At 44.6% G+C, this 18,905-nt stretch overlaps 1 protein-coding gene across 2 annotated transcripts in view; it reads right to left on the bottom strand.

Annotated features, from left to right (window-relative positions):
• The window catches only part of KLKB1 (kallikrein B1), a 67,775-nt gene that overhangs the window by 24,195 nt on the left and 24,675 nt on the right, over positions 1–18,905 (bottom strand). For both annotated transcript variants that reach the window (XM_083169289.1, XM_083169299.1), the window contains exons 7-11: positions 13,368–13,527; positions 11,132–11,241; positions 10,865–11,024; positions 10,673–10,785; positions 6,595–6,775 (exon numbers count right to left, since the gene is read on the bottom strand). In XM_083169289.1, coding sequence (XP_083025415.1) covers positions 6,595–6,775; positions 10,673–10,785; positions 10,865–11,024; positions 11,132–11,241; positions 13,368–13,527 — 724 coding nt within the window. The remainder of the gene's footprint in view (positions 1–6,594; positions 6,776–10,672; positions 10,786–10,864; positions 11,025–11,131; positions 11,242–13,367; positions 13,528–18,905) is intronic.

Here is an 18,905-nt window from a genome sequence, read left to right as displayed (position 1 = left end):
AACCATGCACAGATCATTGAGATCTGTGCATGGTTCTGTTAATAAAAATGTGTAAAAGTGTTTTTATCAAAAAAAAACGGCGTGGGGTCCCCCCTCCTAAGCATAACCAGCCCCGGGCTCATTGAGCCGGACCTGGTTCCAAAAATACGGGGGGACAAAAAGCATAGGGGTCCCCCGTATTTCTGAAACCAGCCCCGGACTCTTGGACCGGTCCTGGTTCCAAAAATACGGGGGACAAAAAATCTGGGGGTCCCCCGTATTTTGAAACCAGCACCGGGCTCCAACAGCCCGCGGTGTCATGCCACAGCCGGGGGACACTTTTTATACAAGGTCCCCCGGCCAAAACATGAGCACCGTGGCTGGTCAGCCTTGGACGGGGTACCTGGAGGAGTGGGGACCCCCCCAATAAAGGGGTCCCCCCCCCCAGGCTTCACCCGTCCAGGGCTGAAGCCCGGGGCTGTCACCGGCGTCCGTAGCCAGTAGACGCCGGCCTGATAGGGTTAAATCCATCATACATATCATTACATTGCTTTTTACCGGCGAACTACAAGTGCCAGCAGACCTCCCCCGCATGCTGGGACTTGGAGAACCACAAGTCCCAGCATGCGGGGCATTAATGGGCCCGCTGGGACTTGTAGTCCACCTGTAAAAAGAATGTTTATAAAAAACACACACACAGAGAAGTAAAAGTTTATTACACACACACACCTCATTTTACACCAGCGTTACTTACCATTCCTGGATCCAGCGCTGGTCTGGCTGCTTTACAGCCGGCTCCCCCCGAACTGACAGGCAGCGGGGAGAACCGGCTTTCTCCGTTGCTTCTAACAGCTTCTGTAGCGCTGTCCGAGTGCTACAGAGGCTGAGAGCGTGATTGGCTGAGCTACAGTATGCGTCTCCATGGAGACGCATAGCTCAGCCAATCAGGACTGAGCTATGCGTCTCCATGGAGACGCATACTATAGCTCAGCCAATCACGCTCTCAGCCTCTGTAGCACTCGGACAGCGCTACAGAAGCTGTTGGAAGCAACGGAGAAAGCCGGTTCTACCCGCTGCCTGTCAGTGCGGGGGGAGCCGGCTGTAAAGCAGCCAGACCAGCGCTGGATCCAGGAATGGTAAGTAAAGCTGGTGTAAAAGTGAGGTGTGTGTGTGTAATAAACTTTTACTTCTCTGTGTGTGTGTTTTTTATAAACATTCTTTTTACAGGTGGACTACAAGTCCCAGCGGGCCCATTAATGCCCCGCATGCTGGGACTTGTGGTTCTCCAAGTCCCAGCATGCGGGGGAGGTCTGCTGGCACTTGTAGTTCGCCGGTAAAAAGCAATGTAATGATATGTATGATGGATTTAACCCTATCAGGCCGGCGTCCACTGGCCACGGACGCCGGTGACAGCCCCGGGCTTCAGCCCTGGACGGGTGAAGCCTGGGGGGGGGGGACTACTTTATTGGGGGGGTCCCCACTCCTCCAGGTACCCCGTCCAAGGCTGACCAGCCACGGTGCTCATGTTTTGGCCGGGGGACCTTGTATAAAAAGTGTCCCCCGGCTGTGGCATGACACCGCGGGCTGTTGGAGCCCGGTGCTGGTTTCAAAATACGGGGGACCCCCAGATTTTTTGTCCCCCGTATTTTTGGAACCAGGACCGGTCCAAGAGTCCGGGGCTGGTTTCAGAAATACGGGGGACCCCTATGCTTTTTGTCCCCCCGTATTTTTGGAACCAGGTCCGGCTCAATGAGCCCGGGGCTGGTTATGCTTAGGAGGGGGGACCCCACGCCGTTTTTTTTTTTACTTTTTTTTTTTTCCACAAAATCGCATTTATGAAAATGCGCACATTTTCATGACTGAAAATGCGCACATTTTCATGACTAAAAATCGCGGCAAATCGCGGCAAATCGCATTTTTTGCCGCTAATTCGCATCTCATTACATATGCGAATTCGCGGCAAAAAACGCGATTTTTAAAGGTGCGATTTCTGGCGAGTTTGGAACTCGTCCAAAAATCGCACCCTATTACATTTCGCCCCAAATGTTTTTTGCAACATTCGATGTAGATTCCATATCGATGCACGCTACCATGTAGTGTAAATGAAATAGCAAAGAAGACTTGCCAAGCAAGACTAAATAGTAATCTAATGTCAAAAAGTGAAAATCAGTAGAGAAGTCGAATAGTACAAATCGAATAAAAAAAACAGGTCTCACGAAGTGTACACACCATAAGAAGCTAACGCTTAAGCTGGGTATACATATTATATATATATATAATATATGCAGTTAATTAACTGACCACTCACTGTGCCGAGAAAGAAGAGCAGAAGCTCGAAATGCGTCGGCAGTGACTGGTATCCCACAACCTGACCCAGGACCCAGCCCCAGTGCAAAGGTATTTGGAGCCACAAGCAGGGTGCACACTCCGGACTGCATCCTGCCCCATTCCATCCTTGCTGGCTCCAAATACCCTTAGGGGTAAGAAGAATTCACATGTTTTTTTTTTACACGTTTTTTTTTAAATGTCTTTTTAATGCTGTTTATATATGAATAAATCTTGTTTAACTTTTTAACTCCTTGGCGCCCATACCTTTTGTCACACCCATTTATCCACATCCCAGTAAGTTTTAAGGTCTGAGGGTGACCTTTAGTGACCTTTAGGCAGCTGGGAGAGGATCGCAGGACCAAGTTCCTCCAAAACCCACAAACTTATAATCAGCTAATTGACCCGATAGTTGCATGGGTTTATGTGTAGGAGCACTAGCCAAATAAAAGGCTTTAAACACTTACGCAACAATCAGCAAGATAACAACATGAAAATCGTTAAATACTTTATTTGGAAACTATTAAGCTGTGTACACATGGGCCCTTATACGCTAATTCATATGCTCCCCTGCACGTTCATGTGCAACCTCTTTGTGCGAGTGGGCGCAGTGTGCGAACGGTAGGGCGTGGGGCGGCGGACATGGGTTGCGCCCAAGGCTGGGTGTTCCCATGGTGATTTGCTGATGACTCAGGTGCCGGGGGTGGGCAGCTGATGTCACTAGATGCCAGTTGCCCGCCCTCTTCCCATAAAAGGAAGCTGCAAATCTGAGACACCAGACAGTGTCTTAGATTTGTGAGCACCTTAGAAATAATTTCATGGTCGGCGACCATTGAATGATTTCGTACCCTCACGCAAGCTGCGAATGGTTGTTTATGCAAAACATCCATTCGCATGTGTGAAAATTTTGCAGCTTTGTAAGTCAATCAGAATGAACTCCGTGGTGCAATTCTGGCTCATGGCTGTCTTGACCATACCATTTTCACTATCCAAATTTGGCTAACTGCACTTTAGATTTAGACTATCTTGCTATTTGTCCCTAGGCATTCTACATGCAAGATAGTCAAGATAGACTTGCCTGCATACTGTAGTCTATTGTTCTATGTGATACTGACTAAATGGGCATGCATCAGCATTGCATCGTCATTGAATGTAGCTGAACACTGTGCACAGGGCCGGCGCTACCCGCTCAGCAGAGCCTGCAAAGCAGGTGGGCGCCGGCCCCTGAAGGCGCTACCTCCCCTCCTTCCATACTGTAGCTGCCAGCTGCCCCAGCATGTGCCTGTCAAAGTATATGACAGGCCGCGGTGCGGGTAGCAGGGCAGCACCAGGCGCTGTACATGAGGTACATTTAGATACATTTGGCCAGCGGCCGCGGCACGCTCAGACACCCGCTGTGCGCTGTCCGCCGCTCAATGCACACTGACTGCCCCGCTGAATGACGCTGCCCGACGTCATCACAATGGCCCGGTGCATACGTGCCATGTAGAGAGAAGAGCCAGCCGACTGCCGCGCTGTTGGGCGGCTGGATTTTAGCGACAGCAGGTTGACTCAGCGCTGGATGGATGAAATGCAGGAGCCTGGGCAGAAGGCCACGCTGGCAGGTACATTAGGTGAGAGGCAACATCTATATACTGAGGTGGCAGTGGCACTCACAGGATTAATAAGAATTGGTTGAGATAGAGAAGTGTCTATGAGTGTTTATTCTGTGAGTGCCACTGCCACCTCTGTGTTATATACTGTATATGTCCCTATGCACAAACATAGTTCTTCAGACAGTGCTTGCTTAAAAGTGTTTTGTATATTTTTCAAAGTGAATCCAAAACTGCATGCATGGACCGGTATAAACATGTAGATAAGATGATAACACATCTAGCATAGCCATTTCTCCAAATGCTGGATGTGTTATCATTTTATCTACATGTTTATACCGGTCCATGCATGCAGTTTTGGATTCACTTTGAAAAATATACAAAGCACTTTTAATCAAGCTCTGCCTGAAGAACAATGTTTGTGCATAGGGGACTATTTTGTAAATGGACTCAGATCACGTAGTCATTTAAGAATATTAAGTGAGTGACGGTTTTCTGGAGGTATAATATATAACACATATGTATGTTTAGGAAGAGGCGTCACTCCAGGACCCACAAATATAAGTCTACTTATATTTGCGAAGGCAGGAGAAATCATTTGATGGTCAGCAACCATCAAATGATTTCTCCTGCTGTGGGCAAATGTGAGGGGATGTGTCTTTGTGACACATCCCCTCGCATGGTTGCTAGGGGATACGGTGGCGGTGATTTGGCGGGGTGGCGAGGCAGCAGGCACTCTCTAGAAGCGCATTTTATAAGGTATGGGAGGGCGCAAATTTAGAGTTTGCAGGGAGGCGCCGAACACCCTAGCACCGGCCCTGACTGTGCATTTCTGATGGTAAAACCTATCAAGTTCATATCAGAATCAACAAAAAAAACATTCCAAATGAAAGTATGACACATGGGGAAGAATATAATGCCGCCCGAGTTTAGCGGCAGTGCGAGATGTCAGCGAACTTGAGCATTTCATTAACTTACAAGGCATGGTGGTCGGAATCCCGGCGTTCAAAATCCCGTTGCCGGAATCCCAACCGCCGGAATCCCGACAAGGGTGGGACGTGGATCACCCCCCCCCCCCCTTGCGGACTGGTAAAGAGGCACAAATACTATAAATGTCGCTATGGATGCTATACAGTATGTACTTGCTGCATTTGAAACAAGAATACTGTTACAGAAAACTCTTATTAAGTGACAATCTCCATGACAACACTGATGTAATCAAAATGTTAATGTTTCATTTGGAAAAGACTGCCTCTGAAGTGGGCCAATAGGAGAACTATGCATATTAAGAGAGAAGCAGTTTACAACACATTAGAATGTCCCTGATGAGTCTGTCCCGATTGGTCAAACGAAAAGCTTTGACCCACACACCTTTTCTCCCAGCCAAGAGAGAAGGACTTATCATAGACTGATTACCCTTCCGAAGCAGATTCCTGGAGGCAACTGTAAAGTAGCCTCACTAGAGCAACCAACTTTTCGACTCATAAGGAGGGTTATACTGGTCGCCCATATAACCCTCTCTGATGTTAAACAACAGAAACTGCCATCACACAAAACTGCTGGAAACAACAAAGAAAGGCAGCACATGTACCACTGAATAAACTGAAAAAAAGGGGAACAAGAATAAACGCCCATATAACCAACTTTAGCAACTTTGGCATCTATGCAGTATCATTGCTTTGGACTTGGAGTCAATTCCTTGCAGCACAGCATCCAGAAGTAGTACAGTATAAGCAGATAGGGGATGTTCTCCTGTCCTCTATTAAAACTTGACTGCAGTTATATATGTTTTAAAAATGTCTCAATAGATAGGTCAAAACCCATGATTTACAGGTATGCAGAAGATAATAAACATAAATATATTGTCTCCTTTAACTCATTGTTTCTATTATGCTGTTGGTTTTGTATAAAAAAAAAGCAATTTATAAGATTTACAAATTTTAAAAAATCTGCGTTATAATAAAATGATCACCAAAAAAACCCCCCAAAAAACTGAAATCCATTTGGTGCATAAAAGATGCAGCCAGCATAAGACCCTGTTGTGGTTCCCCCACACCCCTCAAACAATATTGTTATAAAAAAAAAACTTTAAAGCTCAAAGTCACAGGACTAGGCTGTAGGTTGAGATGATGAAGTGCAGATACCTGTAATGTAGGGGAAGTGGGATGGGAAGGGTGTTTTCCATTTTCCATTCAATGTGTTCTAATAGAAATTATTAAACTTTTATCAATGCGGTACTATTGATGGTGCAAAATAATGGTTCGCATGTAATCTACTGTATAGATATATTATTTTTATCATAGTCCATGTTGTACTCAGGGCCGCCGAGAGGGGGAGAGCAGGTACTAATTACCTGGGCCCGGGCTTGCTGAAGGGGCCCAGCGGGTGCCCTGGTCCACCCCCCACCCACCCCCCTTTCCCCCTCTGTCCCTCCAGGGCAGCAGCACACACACTGACAGTGTGAGAGCTCATGCTGAGTCTACTGTCAGCGCAGCACATGCTGTAGGTGTGTTTGGGGGCCTAAATGTTTTGGGGGCCTGGTCTAACACGCCTCCAAAAAAAATGTGCCGGGGCCCGGCATACCTCTCGGCTGCCCTGGTTGTACTGTATACCATTACCATGATGCCATCATAATCTATTCTGCATGGCAAGTCATTTGTAATCAATCATTGATATACTTTAAGCAAACCATACTTACAGTTCCACACAGTGGGCTGCTGTTACTATCCATTGGTTGCTGATAATTGATCCACCACATACATGCCTGTTGTTACTAGCTGATAATTTAAGATGCAAGCTCACTTGCCAAGGCCATTCTCCCAATAAGCTGTTTCTGCCACCTACAATTCTACTTTCTACATCGACAGGCTGTCCACATCCTGAAAGAGAGCAGGAAAAGTTTGTAACATTTCTATTAGTTGTATTTTGTGATTGAACAGTGTATACATCACTACATGACCCTGTAGTCCCTGCATCTGTTTAGAAAGTGTGCTTCTGAATCGATGTTCTTATGCCCCCATTATATGGCTTCCGCTAGTCATAAATAGTTTACCCTCAGTCTACTACTCTTTTGTCATAAAGACCTTGCAAACCTTATACAACATGTAGGAAGTCTGCAGGAAAAGTGCTTGATGGCAGGTATGTGCCACTGAGATTGCTGATGTTAGTGGTATAAATCCCAGATAGGGCTGAAATGAGTGGTACATTCCTATAACACACACCAGGTTAATCAACTCCTGAACTGGCAGTTCAGGTGCAGTTCTGGAATTGATTAATAGGGGAAGCTGCCTGTGAGCAGGGTTGGGACCGTGTGTGGTGAAGAAAGCAAGCCAGAGAAAGAGATAGGGCTGCTAGGGTCTGTCTGGGACCTGCTAATACAGAGACAGGGTGAGTGCCTTGGTCTATGCCTGTCTGTTCTGAAGCTAAAAGAACAGAGACAAAGGGCGGTATTCAATGTGAATACCGGCGAGGTGCAGCGAATCCTGTTTAGGATTCGCTGCACATTCGCCACGTTCCGGAGCCTCGCCGGCTCCGGTATTCAACGAGTCAGGGGCTCGCTGCCCCTGACCGGCGAATATGAGCTCCTGCGGCGAACGCCGCAGGGAGCCTGAGGACGGTGGCGGGCAGGGAGATGGAAGTCTCTCTGCCTGCCCCAGACCGTATGTGAGGGGGAGGTGGGCTCCCCGGGTGCCAGGCAGCATAGGCTGCCCCCCGGGGGTGCCAGCAGGGGACCGGGTATATTCACTACACCCGATCGTGCATATGTAACGATCGGGTGCAGTGAATATATGAATATCTAATGAGCGGCTCAGCTCCGGCGCCCCCTGCTGGCTGCTGTGTAAAAAAAAATATATATATATTTTTTTTACAATTAAATATATATTCATGTGCTTACAGCACATGAATAAAAATAGCATGCCCCTCCTCAGAATAAAATTCCTGATTTTTTGACACCAAATGTAAAAAACAAAACACTTTATTTTAAAAGTTCACATTCCACTTCTCCATAAAAAGATAGCGATTGCTACTCGGTGAATCATGGCGAAAAAAACCTTCAAATGTATTCGCCATCTGGTCATTGAATAGGGTGATTCACCGTTTTAGTCAAAAATTCGCCAAACAGCACAAATTCGCCATAAAAACATGGCGAATCAGGCTCATTGAATACCGCCCTTTGTGTTCTAATTGAATGGAAAAAAGTTTACCTATTGCTGCTGAAGAAAAGCTGGTTTTGTTTTTGACTTAATGTGCTGCTGATAAGCCTCCTGTTAATTTGCTTAGTAATAAAACCCTGTCTTGTTGCAACCTACAGTATTTCGTTTGAGTCTACCTGTCTTGGAGCCAAGGTCTCACAAACAGTATACATACAGTAATTGTGGTCTGAACAAAAAATATACATATGGTGGAAGAGTATATACATGCATATACTGTGCATATAGCTATGGTTACCCCTGAGGAAGTCTAAAGCAGATAAAGGATGAAATGCGCAGGATGTATACTTCTCAATGACCTCTGATTCGGGTAGGCTAGATTTTTGCATTTATAATGTAGATAGACCTTAGGTTGTTTGTATGGGTAACAGAACATTATGTTTGAACGTACCACACATTTGTGAAATCCTTTTTACTTTGAGATTATTCGTGGTGGTTGCAGGGATACAAAAAATGTGGATGATATGTGCGCCATTTAATGTGGGTGACTATCCACAGCACATCTGGCATGCAGATTTGATTTTGCATATTATTTGGGTACACATATATTACTAATACACTATGGCCCTGATTCTAATTTTGCACGAAGGACCAATGTCGAAGCTCGGCGCATGCGCACATTCTCAAATGCACATGTGCAGGGCTCCTGTGCGGGCACCTTTGCCAACCTGCACAGTCCGCGTGGCACTCGGACAAAGGGGGGCATGGGGGGTCGGGGCAGTGCCGGTGCTGGGACATGGGAACATCCAGTGTTTCATGGACATCCCCATGCAAATGCCAGGCGTTCCCATGTAAATGTGGTCGTGACACAGTGTGCCGGGGGCGGGCGGCTGACGTCAAATGATGTCAGCTGCCCACCCCTGTCTTCGTTCCGGAGCCTGCAAATATAAGTCAGTCTCCACTGACACATATTTCCTAGCCCTGGAGAAATCATTAGATAGTCAGGGACCATCGAAGGATTTCTCCTGCTGCGGACACATGCGAGGGGGTGTGTTTTCATAGCACACCCCCTTACATGGCTGCGGGGGGATACGGCAGCGGGGGGTGGGGGGATGGCGGTTTTCCGATGGGGGTGGGCACTCTGGGACTCAGTAAGCTGCAAGATCCTCCCAACGGCCGATATCCTATTATCCGCACTTGCTCAGGGCTATCTAATTAGCCCTGAGAAGGCCGCAATGTGCTAGTGGATCCCCCTAAAGGTTATTTTATCCATGTGTCATTATTTTTTAACATGTTTGTAGTTTTGAAGTTAGATTTGGGCACTTCTCTATATATGTGGCAATACTGCACTTTAATGAATTGTTATGTAGTATTACTCTACACATTTTATATATTTCTATTGGTTATCCCTGCAACAATGGAACACAGGAGGACAGGATCAAAAATATAAGCAGGTAGACGTAAATTATATTCTGGTACATGCACTATGAGGGGCATGTTGTATTCTACAGAGATATTTTGTGTTAGGTGTAGCGCTTTTTGACACTATTTTTCTAATATACTGTGTGCCATATTTAAATACACAAATTTTACTCACGGCTCAATAACTGGAACTGCCCCCAATGCTTTCACAATATAATAAGAAATGCTACACTTTGCCTTTTTAATACATATATACATGGCAATATGTGCTGCTAAAAACCCTTCCGTTTTAGTTCATATCTTTTTTTCAACCATAACACAGCAAGACATTAATGACATCTTAGTAAATGATTTATTTATTGAGACATGTAGCGAGGACCGATCAGAGCCTGCACAAAAGACAGCAAATGCTTTAGCACTCAAGGCCAGATGTATCAAGCTTCAAAAAGTGATAAATTGGAGAGTGATAAACAGCTAGCCAATCATCTCCTACCTGCCATGTTATATGCTGAGTTTTAAAAAATGACAGGTAGGAGCTGATTGGCTGGTTTATCACTCCCCATTTGATCACTTGTTAAAGCTTGATACATATAACCCTCTGTCTTTGCTGTGGTCTCCGTCTGTTTCATACTTCACAAGGGATCAGCAGAAATATGGCACAGGCAGCAAACAATCTGAATCAGAAACAATCAGAATTAAGAAATACAGGAGCAGAATAATATGGGCAGATGACAGAGAAGGGAAGCACAATTGAAGCTAAAGCAATCATCGGCAATAAAGCCAGTCCAGGATTCCGTTTATAAGCTGCAGTGTTCTAATAACTGTCTAGTTTTATGGTATTGTTATTATTATTATAATTGTATTTATAAGGCGCCACAAGTGTTTCCCAGTGCCGTACAAAGTACAAATAAAGAGCGCCACAGTTCAATACACATTACAGTTTAAATATAAGTAGTGAGAAGAACTCAATCAACATACAACTAGAGGCTTGAGGCCAATGATGAAGATGAGTATGCAGACGAAGATGGTCACTGAGTTATTGAGTATAGGAGAGCTGTGAGTGACATGTGAAGAGAAGTGGGCTTTGACAACAGGAGGGAAGAGGGCCCTGCTCGGAGGAGCTTACAATCTAGTAGGGGAATAAAGTGCTGAACAAGATGTCCTCTTTCATTCATATCTTCTCATGAAACATACTCACTTTACCTCCTATTGTTCTGGTTTTACACAGTCTTAATGAGAACCCTGAAATCCATCCTTTTCCATGTACTATGGCAGTTGGTAGCCCATTGGCAGACATCTTTAAGTGGCATTTACACCTTAGGGAAACACATACATGGATATAAGGCAGTTTCTGCACAAAGCAATGATATTGTCTATATTTATCTAATAATTTACTTATTTTGAGGGCACTCTGGTTGAGGTGATTTGAAGGTGTAGAATTGGCATCTGATGTTGTTTGTACAGCGCTGCTGGCAATCCTTGTCTCTGCTGGCATCTTCTACATCCAGGTCAGTACCATGAAACTCTGCATCACGGGTTACCGACAGTGGGCATACTACAGACAGCAAAATTACAATGATGATGTTAAAAAGAATTCTGATGATAACAAAAATAATCATTTCCAGATTGCTTTTTTTTAAAGTAATATCATTATTGTTTCACCTGAAGGGCTCGTCTGACAGGGTAGGAGAGTAAATCCTGATATAACGTTCTCTGTATATGTCACTGCAGTCGGTGTTCCACTCTTTGATGTCTTTATATAGCAACGATTTCTACCAAAACAAAAATAATTCACATACAGTATGTGTGCAGAGTCTATTGTTGGTCCCCTTAGTATCTACATCATTATAAAAATGGCACGCTGTAATACCGGTTTGGTGCATTCTTATACACCACCATTGATTATGAAGTATACTGCTGTGCCTACTCCTTAGTAGTTCTTCCAGGGAAGCTTAATTCACTAAGAAAGATGGTCTCAGAGGATAGTACTACACACACATGCAGTGCAATCTTGGTACTGTGTAGAGTCACATGGTGGGAGATGCAAATCCCCCCCTTAGCCCCGACACCTGCCTGCATTAATTGAGTGACTGCTGTTCAGTATCTGCATCGGTGCTTACTGCTCCGGCTGGTGACTGCTAAAACCCTGCTCTGTTATCTGCATAACCAATGTATGCATATCACAATGAGTATGGCGGTACAATATCCTATCTTCAATAAATATGCCTAACTGGGCTGCTTCAGTGTCGGGATAATTCCATAGCTCCTGATATACCTCTGTACTTTATTCCCCCAACAGTCGCAATATCGAAAATAGCACCAGGAAATGCAGTGTGTGCCTCCATCTGACCATAGTGTTGTATGTGTGCAACTGTATGTACTGTATGGAAATGAAGCAGGTTGCATTGACACACCCACATCAATCCCTTAATACGCCCACTATATGGACCATTATTGCGTGCACTTCTAGCCACCTACCAGTCACCACCCATAAATGCCCACCCCTTTATTGCCACCTTTATTATATCTCTGATCACAGCAGCACCTTTGTGTGTACACTCTGTGTGCATGGAATTTTGGGGGCGGTGTGTATACCAACCCTCAAATCGCTGGCTTTCTGTCCGTCAAATTATGAGGGGATTGCGATTAGATATTTTTGCTATTTCTGATGCTGTTTGGGTTTCCGCTCCGATCCGTGTGCATGAAATAGATTTTCAATTCGCACATCAACGATCAACTCTGAATCGGGTCTAGTATTAAAGGCAATATCAGGCCTAGTAACTTCAATAAAGGAAAGTTCTTATAAAAATACTAAATGGGGCCTGTCCAAACAAAAAGGGAGTATGCATAAAATTAGTTTAATAGCCGTTCACACCATTGTATAAATAAGACACCTGTAATTTGCCACAGATTTTCCTTTGTATCAAATGCAAGTATGATGAAATTGTAGTAAAAATCTAATTTTGCTAGTGAAAAATATCATTTAGCAGAGGTGCCATGTTTCAGAAATACACTGAATCATCAAGTGAAACGTCTGCCTATCTAGTTTGTAGGGTAAAAATGCAATGCTACTGTACATATAGTTTTAGAATTTTTTTTTTTTTAATGTTCTCACCTCTAGTATTTGTCTTGACGGTGAGAGGGCCATCTCAACAGCATTGTAGGCCTGGGGAAAGCAATGCGCTGGGGCCATTACACATTTAAGAGAACCAATAAAAGTAATACTAATGCCCCCCATACACGGTCCGTTTTTGCGGTCCATTCTGTACTTTTAAAGTACACACCGTATCGGATCGCATCCCTTGTGCATGCATTGTGCATGCACTGCGATCCGAAACGATGTGTACCTAGTACAAAAAGTATGTGCAGCACATACTTTTTGTACCGTATTATGTGATGCGCGGGAGCGCGCATCGCATAGTACAGAATGGAGCCGGCAAAAACGGAGCGTCTATGGGCTCCTTAACACTCATGTGCCATCTTTCCCTAGAGTCAGAACTACGATTGGTGGATTGCTCTTGCCAATATACCAATCAGCATGCTGACAGCCATTCACACTCATGTGCCATCTTTCCATAGAGTCAGAACTACGATTGGTGGATAGCTCTTGCCATCCACCAATCGGCATGCTGACAGCCGTTCACTGTCTGGCTGCAAGCTGGAAGTTAGGTAGAGAACACTGCTTTGCCGCCCTTATTGTGTGACCACCAGCCACCTCTGCTCGAAGGCCTCCACAATTGTGGGGCCCTGGGCAGCTGCTGCTCAGTGTGCTTAAATATTAAGTTGGCCCTGTATATTGAGGCATACTGTAAAATTGTTATTACTTTACCTGTTGGGTTAATCTGTAAGTTCGTCATTCTCAGTAAGTAGGCTGCGGGGGACAGTTACTGCAACTCACCTTAGCAATGGATCGTTTGTTTCTTTTGTTATATAGGTAAAGAATAAACAGTTGGGATAGAATGTGCAAATCTTCTGACATGTATTCACATCGGGGGCAATAATGCTTGCCAGGCTCTCCCCGGAAAATTCCATTGTCTGAAAGAGATCTCTTTGGCAACCTATAGAATATAATAGAGCAAACAAAATTGTTACATTTCTCAAGACATTTTTCCATGTCTTGACTTACCTACGATTGTATGTAGCCAGACTTATTTAATTAGGTATCTATTTTATTAACATTATTTTTACTAAAATAATGTGGAATTGGTGGTTTTACTATACACCCATTCGTTTACTATAACCTAAATGTATTTTTGCAACAAAACCTTTAATTCACATTTTTTTTTAGCAACCAGATCACATTTCCCATACTTAGAATGGGAATTGAGATTTGGATACATTTACTTTCAGGTGGCGAATCACAGGACTCACCTGCAAATGGGGGGTTCTGCACAGCTTTCTCTGTCTGTTCTCTGAACGTACTGTAGTGCAGGGATGTGGCAGTATTATCAGCTATGTGTATTTGATGGGGAAAAAAGTCATACTCACTCCCCAGGGTCCGGTGATTTTGGGGTATCCTGCTGCTCTGTGACCCCAGGTGCAGTAAAGTGAGGCTGCACAGCACCAGCTCCCATTTCAGCACTGAAGCACATAAGAATGAAGCCCTGAAGACCATCAGCACTAATAGCGTGCATGGGTCATCCCAATGGGGAGGGAGTGCCGACAGCGGTAGCGGTGATGTCGATGGTGGTGACAAATGCACTATACAGCTTTGGGGTACTTTTAATGAAAATAACTCTGATAGTGCCAGAGAGACCCATCGCAGGGACAGAGCTTGATTTCAATGTAGGCCAATGTAGAGCCGCTACCATTGCGCTTCTCTCCTCTCAGGCTGATCTCACGTTGTTGGAGCCTGAGAGGAGAGAAGCACAATGGTAGCAGCTTTCTATTGGGGGCGGTGACACAGATATCTCCTGTGCGGCAGCAAGTTAAGGGAATAAAGGCCATAGTTATCACAGAACAGCAAAGTCACTGTAAAGAATAACTGAAAGCTAGTGTGTAAATAATGCTGACAACGTCATTCACTGCAAAAGGTACAAGACTTAGGTGTGCACAAATGTATTCATTATAGAGGCACAAATGCTGATTGTCAGGGAAACGAGATGTAGATAAATTGCCCTTGACCAGTCAATGTCCAGGGCAGACTAATCATGCAAATGTCTGTCTGTGTCCTTGCAAGGATTCCTCATGTCAACTCACTTTCTACAAGCTCTGATCCAGGATTCACAGCTCCTGTGACCAGTGTAACAACACAGAGAAGGTGAAACCTATATTTGTGACTTAGGGGCAGATTTATTAACTTTTTCTTTTTACTAAAATAATGTGAAATAAGGGGTTTTCACATACTTTTAACACTATTTTAGTATCACCTAAATGCATTAAAGGTCCCTGCATGCAATAATAGATACTGTACATCCATGCGATATAATGAATTATCACATTGCAGAATAGGCCAATATTATCACATTACATCTGCATCCTCAGATGCGGGTGGTGATAAATCGGCACCTTAATATTGATTTATTGATCTCATCTAGTACTGTAAGGGGGGGGGGGGCATATGTAATACTGATATCTCCGTAAATGTTGACAACTCGACAATCTACCCTGCCCCACTAGCTCGTTGCCTAGGGGTCATCCTCAGCTCTGAACTGTCCTTTGTTACCCACATTCAATGGCATGTATTCAATGCCGGTGCGAGCGGCCGGCGAGGGGGTTAAACTGCAAGGATCACAGAAAACCAGTGATCCTCGCAGTTTAACCCCCGCGCCAGCCGCTCGCACTATGCAACGTTCCGGGGGAATCCTCGCAGTCACAGAACGGCGAGGATTCCCCTAAACTGCGAGAGCCGAGGCTAGTGCAGCAAACTCACTGTAATTAGCCTCGATTCTCGCAGCTTTTGGAGGCACATACGCAAATTCCCCCTCGCTCAAAAAACGTATGAGGGGGGTCAGTTGAATACTGACAGGGTGAGCGGTGACTGCAAGCAAAAAGTCCTGCTCGCAGTCACCGCTCGCCCACGGCATTGAATATATGCCAATCTGTCTCCAAATCATGCATCTAAAAAAACATATCCAAAACACGACCCTCTCTCACACTGCTGCTAGGCTTATCTTCCTAAGCAAAACGCTCGTCTGCTGATCCGCTCTGCAAGTCCCTCCATTGGTTGCCTGTATTTTACTGTATTCAATATAAAATACTATATAAATATTAAGCATACTACTCCAATGTAAATCTCTTTACTTATCTCTAAATATTTTCCAAATCTACCACTCTGCTTTGCACAAGATCTGCGTCTCTCTTCTGCACGGATTACTAGCTCCCATTCACTATTACAGGTCTTTAATGGGGCTGCACAGTGGCGGAACTCCCGGAGGCAATGGAGTCATCTGCCGCCGGGCGCTAGGCTTAAAGGGGGCACTGGCTCCATTGCCTCCGATGTGCCGCTGCCTATGTTATGCAGCACAGTGCGGGCCCTGTGTGTGCCCCTCCCCGGTACCCTTGTGTGAAGAGGTGCGTGTGGCCCCCCTCCCCTGTAGCTTTGTGCGGTGTGCAGTGGTGAGGGCGAGCGACCTGTGAAGTGGTGAGGGCGGGCGACCTGTGAAGTGGTTAGGGGGGCAACCCCCCCCCCTTCCCGGCGGGCGACCCCCCCTCCCCCGTACCCGTGTGTGCAAAGGTGTGGGCGGCCCCACCTCCTCCGTAGCCTTGTGTGTACAAGCCGCGGCTGCGTCACCGCTCCTGGCAGGCCTGGCAGCGCGGCGGAAGTTGGCCTGAGGCTAAGGAAACACCACTTCACACAGCCAGTGTGCTGTGACTGTCAGTGAAGCTGGCGAAATAGAGCCGGGAGCTAGGTGGGAGACGCTGCAGCACCGGAGGGTGAGTCTATTAAAGCCTCTCTCTCCATGACATCTCTCTTTCTCTCTGACAATCTTGTTTCTCTCTTTCTACATAATTCATTAATTCGCTCTCTCTCTCTCTCCCCCCCCCTCTCTCTAGCTATGGGGGGGGGGGCACCAACTTTTGGCTTGCCTCCGGGCTACTTAAACAAACTTACGCCACTGGGGCTGCACTCACCCTATGGAATGCCCTTCCAAGCACAATAAGACTCTCCAGTACCCTTTTAAATTGCTGCCGCTTTTAAAAATCCAACATCGGCTGGACACCTGCATCTTCTGCAAAATATGACCCTATTACATATGCCCCTATATAATACAATAATAAAATACTATAAGCATCTATAGCAGGAGCACCCAATCTTACTTGAATCACGGCACCCTAGAGTATCAGAATTTTTTCGCGCCACCCCTAGGCCAAAAACAAATAAGTAGATTGTGTTTATATGTGATTCTTAGGGTCAGTTATGTGGTGAAGAGCAGGATTTCATTCTGTTTGAACACATTTTATGACTAGCAGCCAACAGCACTGGGTTTGCTCATAAATAATTAACCATTAATAATTCGAGTTGGTTCTGGACCACCAACCCAGGACACCCCTGCAAGTGTCTCAAGGCACCGCAGGGAGCCACGGCACACAGTTTGCCAAACTCTGATCTATAGTATTATTTATGGCATTATTTTTTAATATTGTATTATAGAATTTGCAATAAACAGCATAAAAAATTCCTTAAAATTCCCTGGATTTCTAATCTTCATCTAATCACAAGAATAGACAAGCATGGACGGCTTAAAGTAACAATTTACAAGCAATTATACATTATGATGTCTTTTTTTATATTGCTCTTTGTAAACAATCACAGTGCAGGGTGAAAAAAATGATGTAAACCCTTGGATTTAATGACTGGGTGACCCTGTTTGGTAGAAATAGCTCAACCAAACATTTCCTGTAGCTTAGGATCATAGTTGCACAACACTTTCATACAGCAATATACATTTTCTGAGCTTGTTATACAGCCAGATAGAGGAAACAAGAAAACAACTGACCCAGCTGCTCCAAACCTTGTTTCTCGGAAAGCAAGAGATGTCTCCTGCTTTATAGACTTGTTAAATATTGGTGATGTTTAGGGATGCTTTCAGCATGCAGAAACAGTAGTTTACACACATTTTAAGGACAGAATTACTTTGATAAATAAATAGGCCTCTTAAGCTGGCCATATACTAATGCCCTTATTCTGGTTCACTCGCACGCAAAGGCAAATTCCTTCTCAAATGGACAAAACCATGTGCACTGCAGGTGGGGCAGATGTAACTTGTGCAGACAGAATTAGATCTTACTCTCTCTGCAAATGTTACATCTGCCCCACCTGCAGCGCACATGGTTTTGTCCATTTGAGAAGGAATTTGCATTTGCGAGTGAACCAGAATAAGGGCCTTACTGTATATGATTTGGCCCCTTTTCACCCAATTCCAAAAGATCGGGATGAGAAATCAGGTGAAAAGTGCCCAAATTGGATTTGCCTAACCTCTGATTCTGATCTGAGGGGGTCCCCTATAATATATTTTATGCAGAAGTATTGCCATCGTATTCCCCTACGCTGAACCATCTCCAGTTTAATTATGTCTTTTTGGTAGTGAGGAGCCCAGAACTGTACTACAAACTGGTTTTTCCGTTCACCATAAACAATTTTTAATTGGTCCAGGACCACCAACCCAAATCTTAAACTCGATCTCCGACCCTGGTCTTTTAAGATCCGGATCGACCCTTTAACACAGAAAAAGGAACCGGCGGGCCAAATGAAATAGGGTGAGAGATTCAGAAAGTGAGAGATTTTGGGAGAGTTTCCCCATGTTTTTTAAAGCAGCAATCAATTACATGGCAAAATCAACCTGGTTTTGCAGTGTAATTGATTGCTGCTTTAAAAAAAACTCTCCCAAAATCTCTCACTTTCTGAATACTCTCACCCTATTACATTTGGCCCCGTGTATTTAATGAAATTCCCGGGTGGAACTGCTTCACCAGGAATTTTCATTTTCTGTGTGAAAGGGGTATCAGAAGATCATCCCAGTGCTGAAAGTAATATCAATCATTTCTATGGTCTTAAATGGTACTTGCATATAGTATTGTAGTGGTCATTTGAAGCATGCACCTATGTAGTATTGTGCTTCAATACATCTCAACATCTTAGTATTTGGTGAAATGCCAACATTTTTAAGATTTCTGGATACTGCATATGAGACATTGTAGAGCCCAGTGGGAAAAAAAAACTGTGTACCTGCTAGATGTTTTGAAAGATATTTATCTATTTATTTGGTTATAATTTAAATCCGAGATCTCTGTAAGCTCCATAGAACCTTCTTCCCCCTTGTCATATGCTAACCATAAGCTCGTTAAGTGAATTATTAAATTTCCTAGAGAGAAATCTCTATTTTAAAATAAGACAGGCTTTATCATCACTTAAAACTCTCGTCAATAAAATCTTGTTTGTTAAGTGTCACCACACAACCTCCCATGTCTGCCTCTCGAATAGTAATGAGGTGAT

This window comes from Crinia signifera, chromosome 1, assembly GCF_055691185.1.
Source record: "Crinia signifera chromosome 1, ASM5569118v1, whole genome shotgun sequence".
In the NCBI taxonomy this organism is placed as follows: domain Eukaryota; kingdom Metazoa; phylum Chordata; class Amphibia; order Anura; family Myobatrachidae; genus Crinia; species Crinia signifera.
This window is presented reverse-complemented; position numbering and strand designations above follow the sequence as displayed.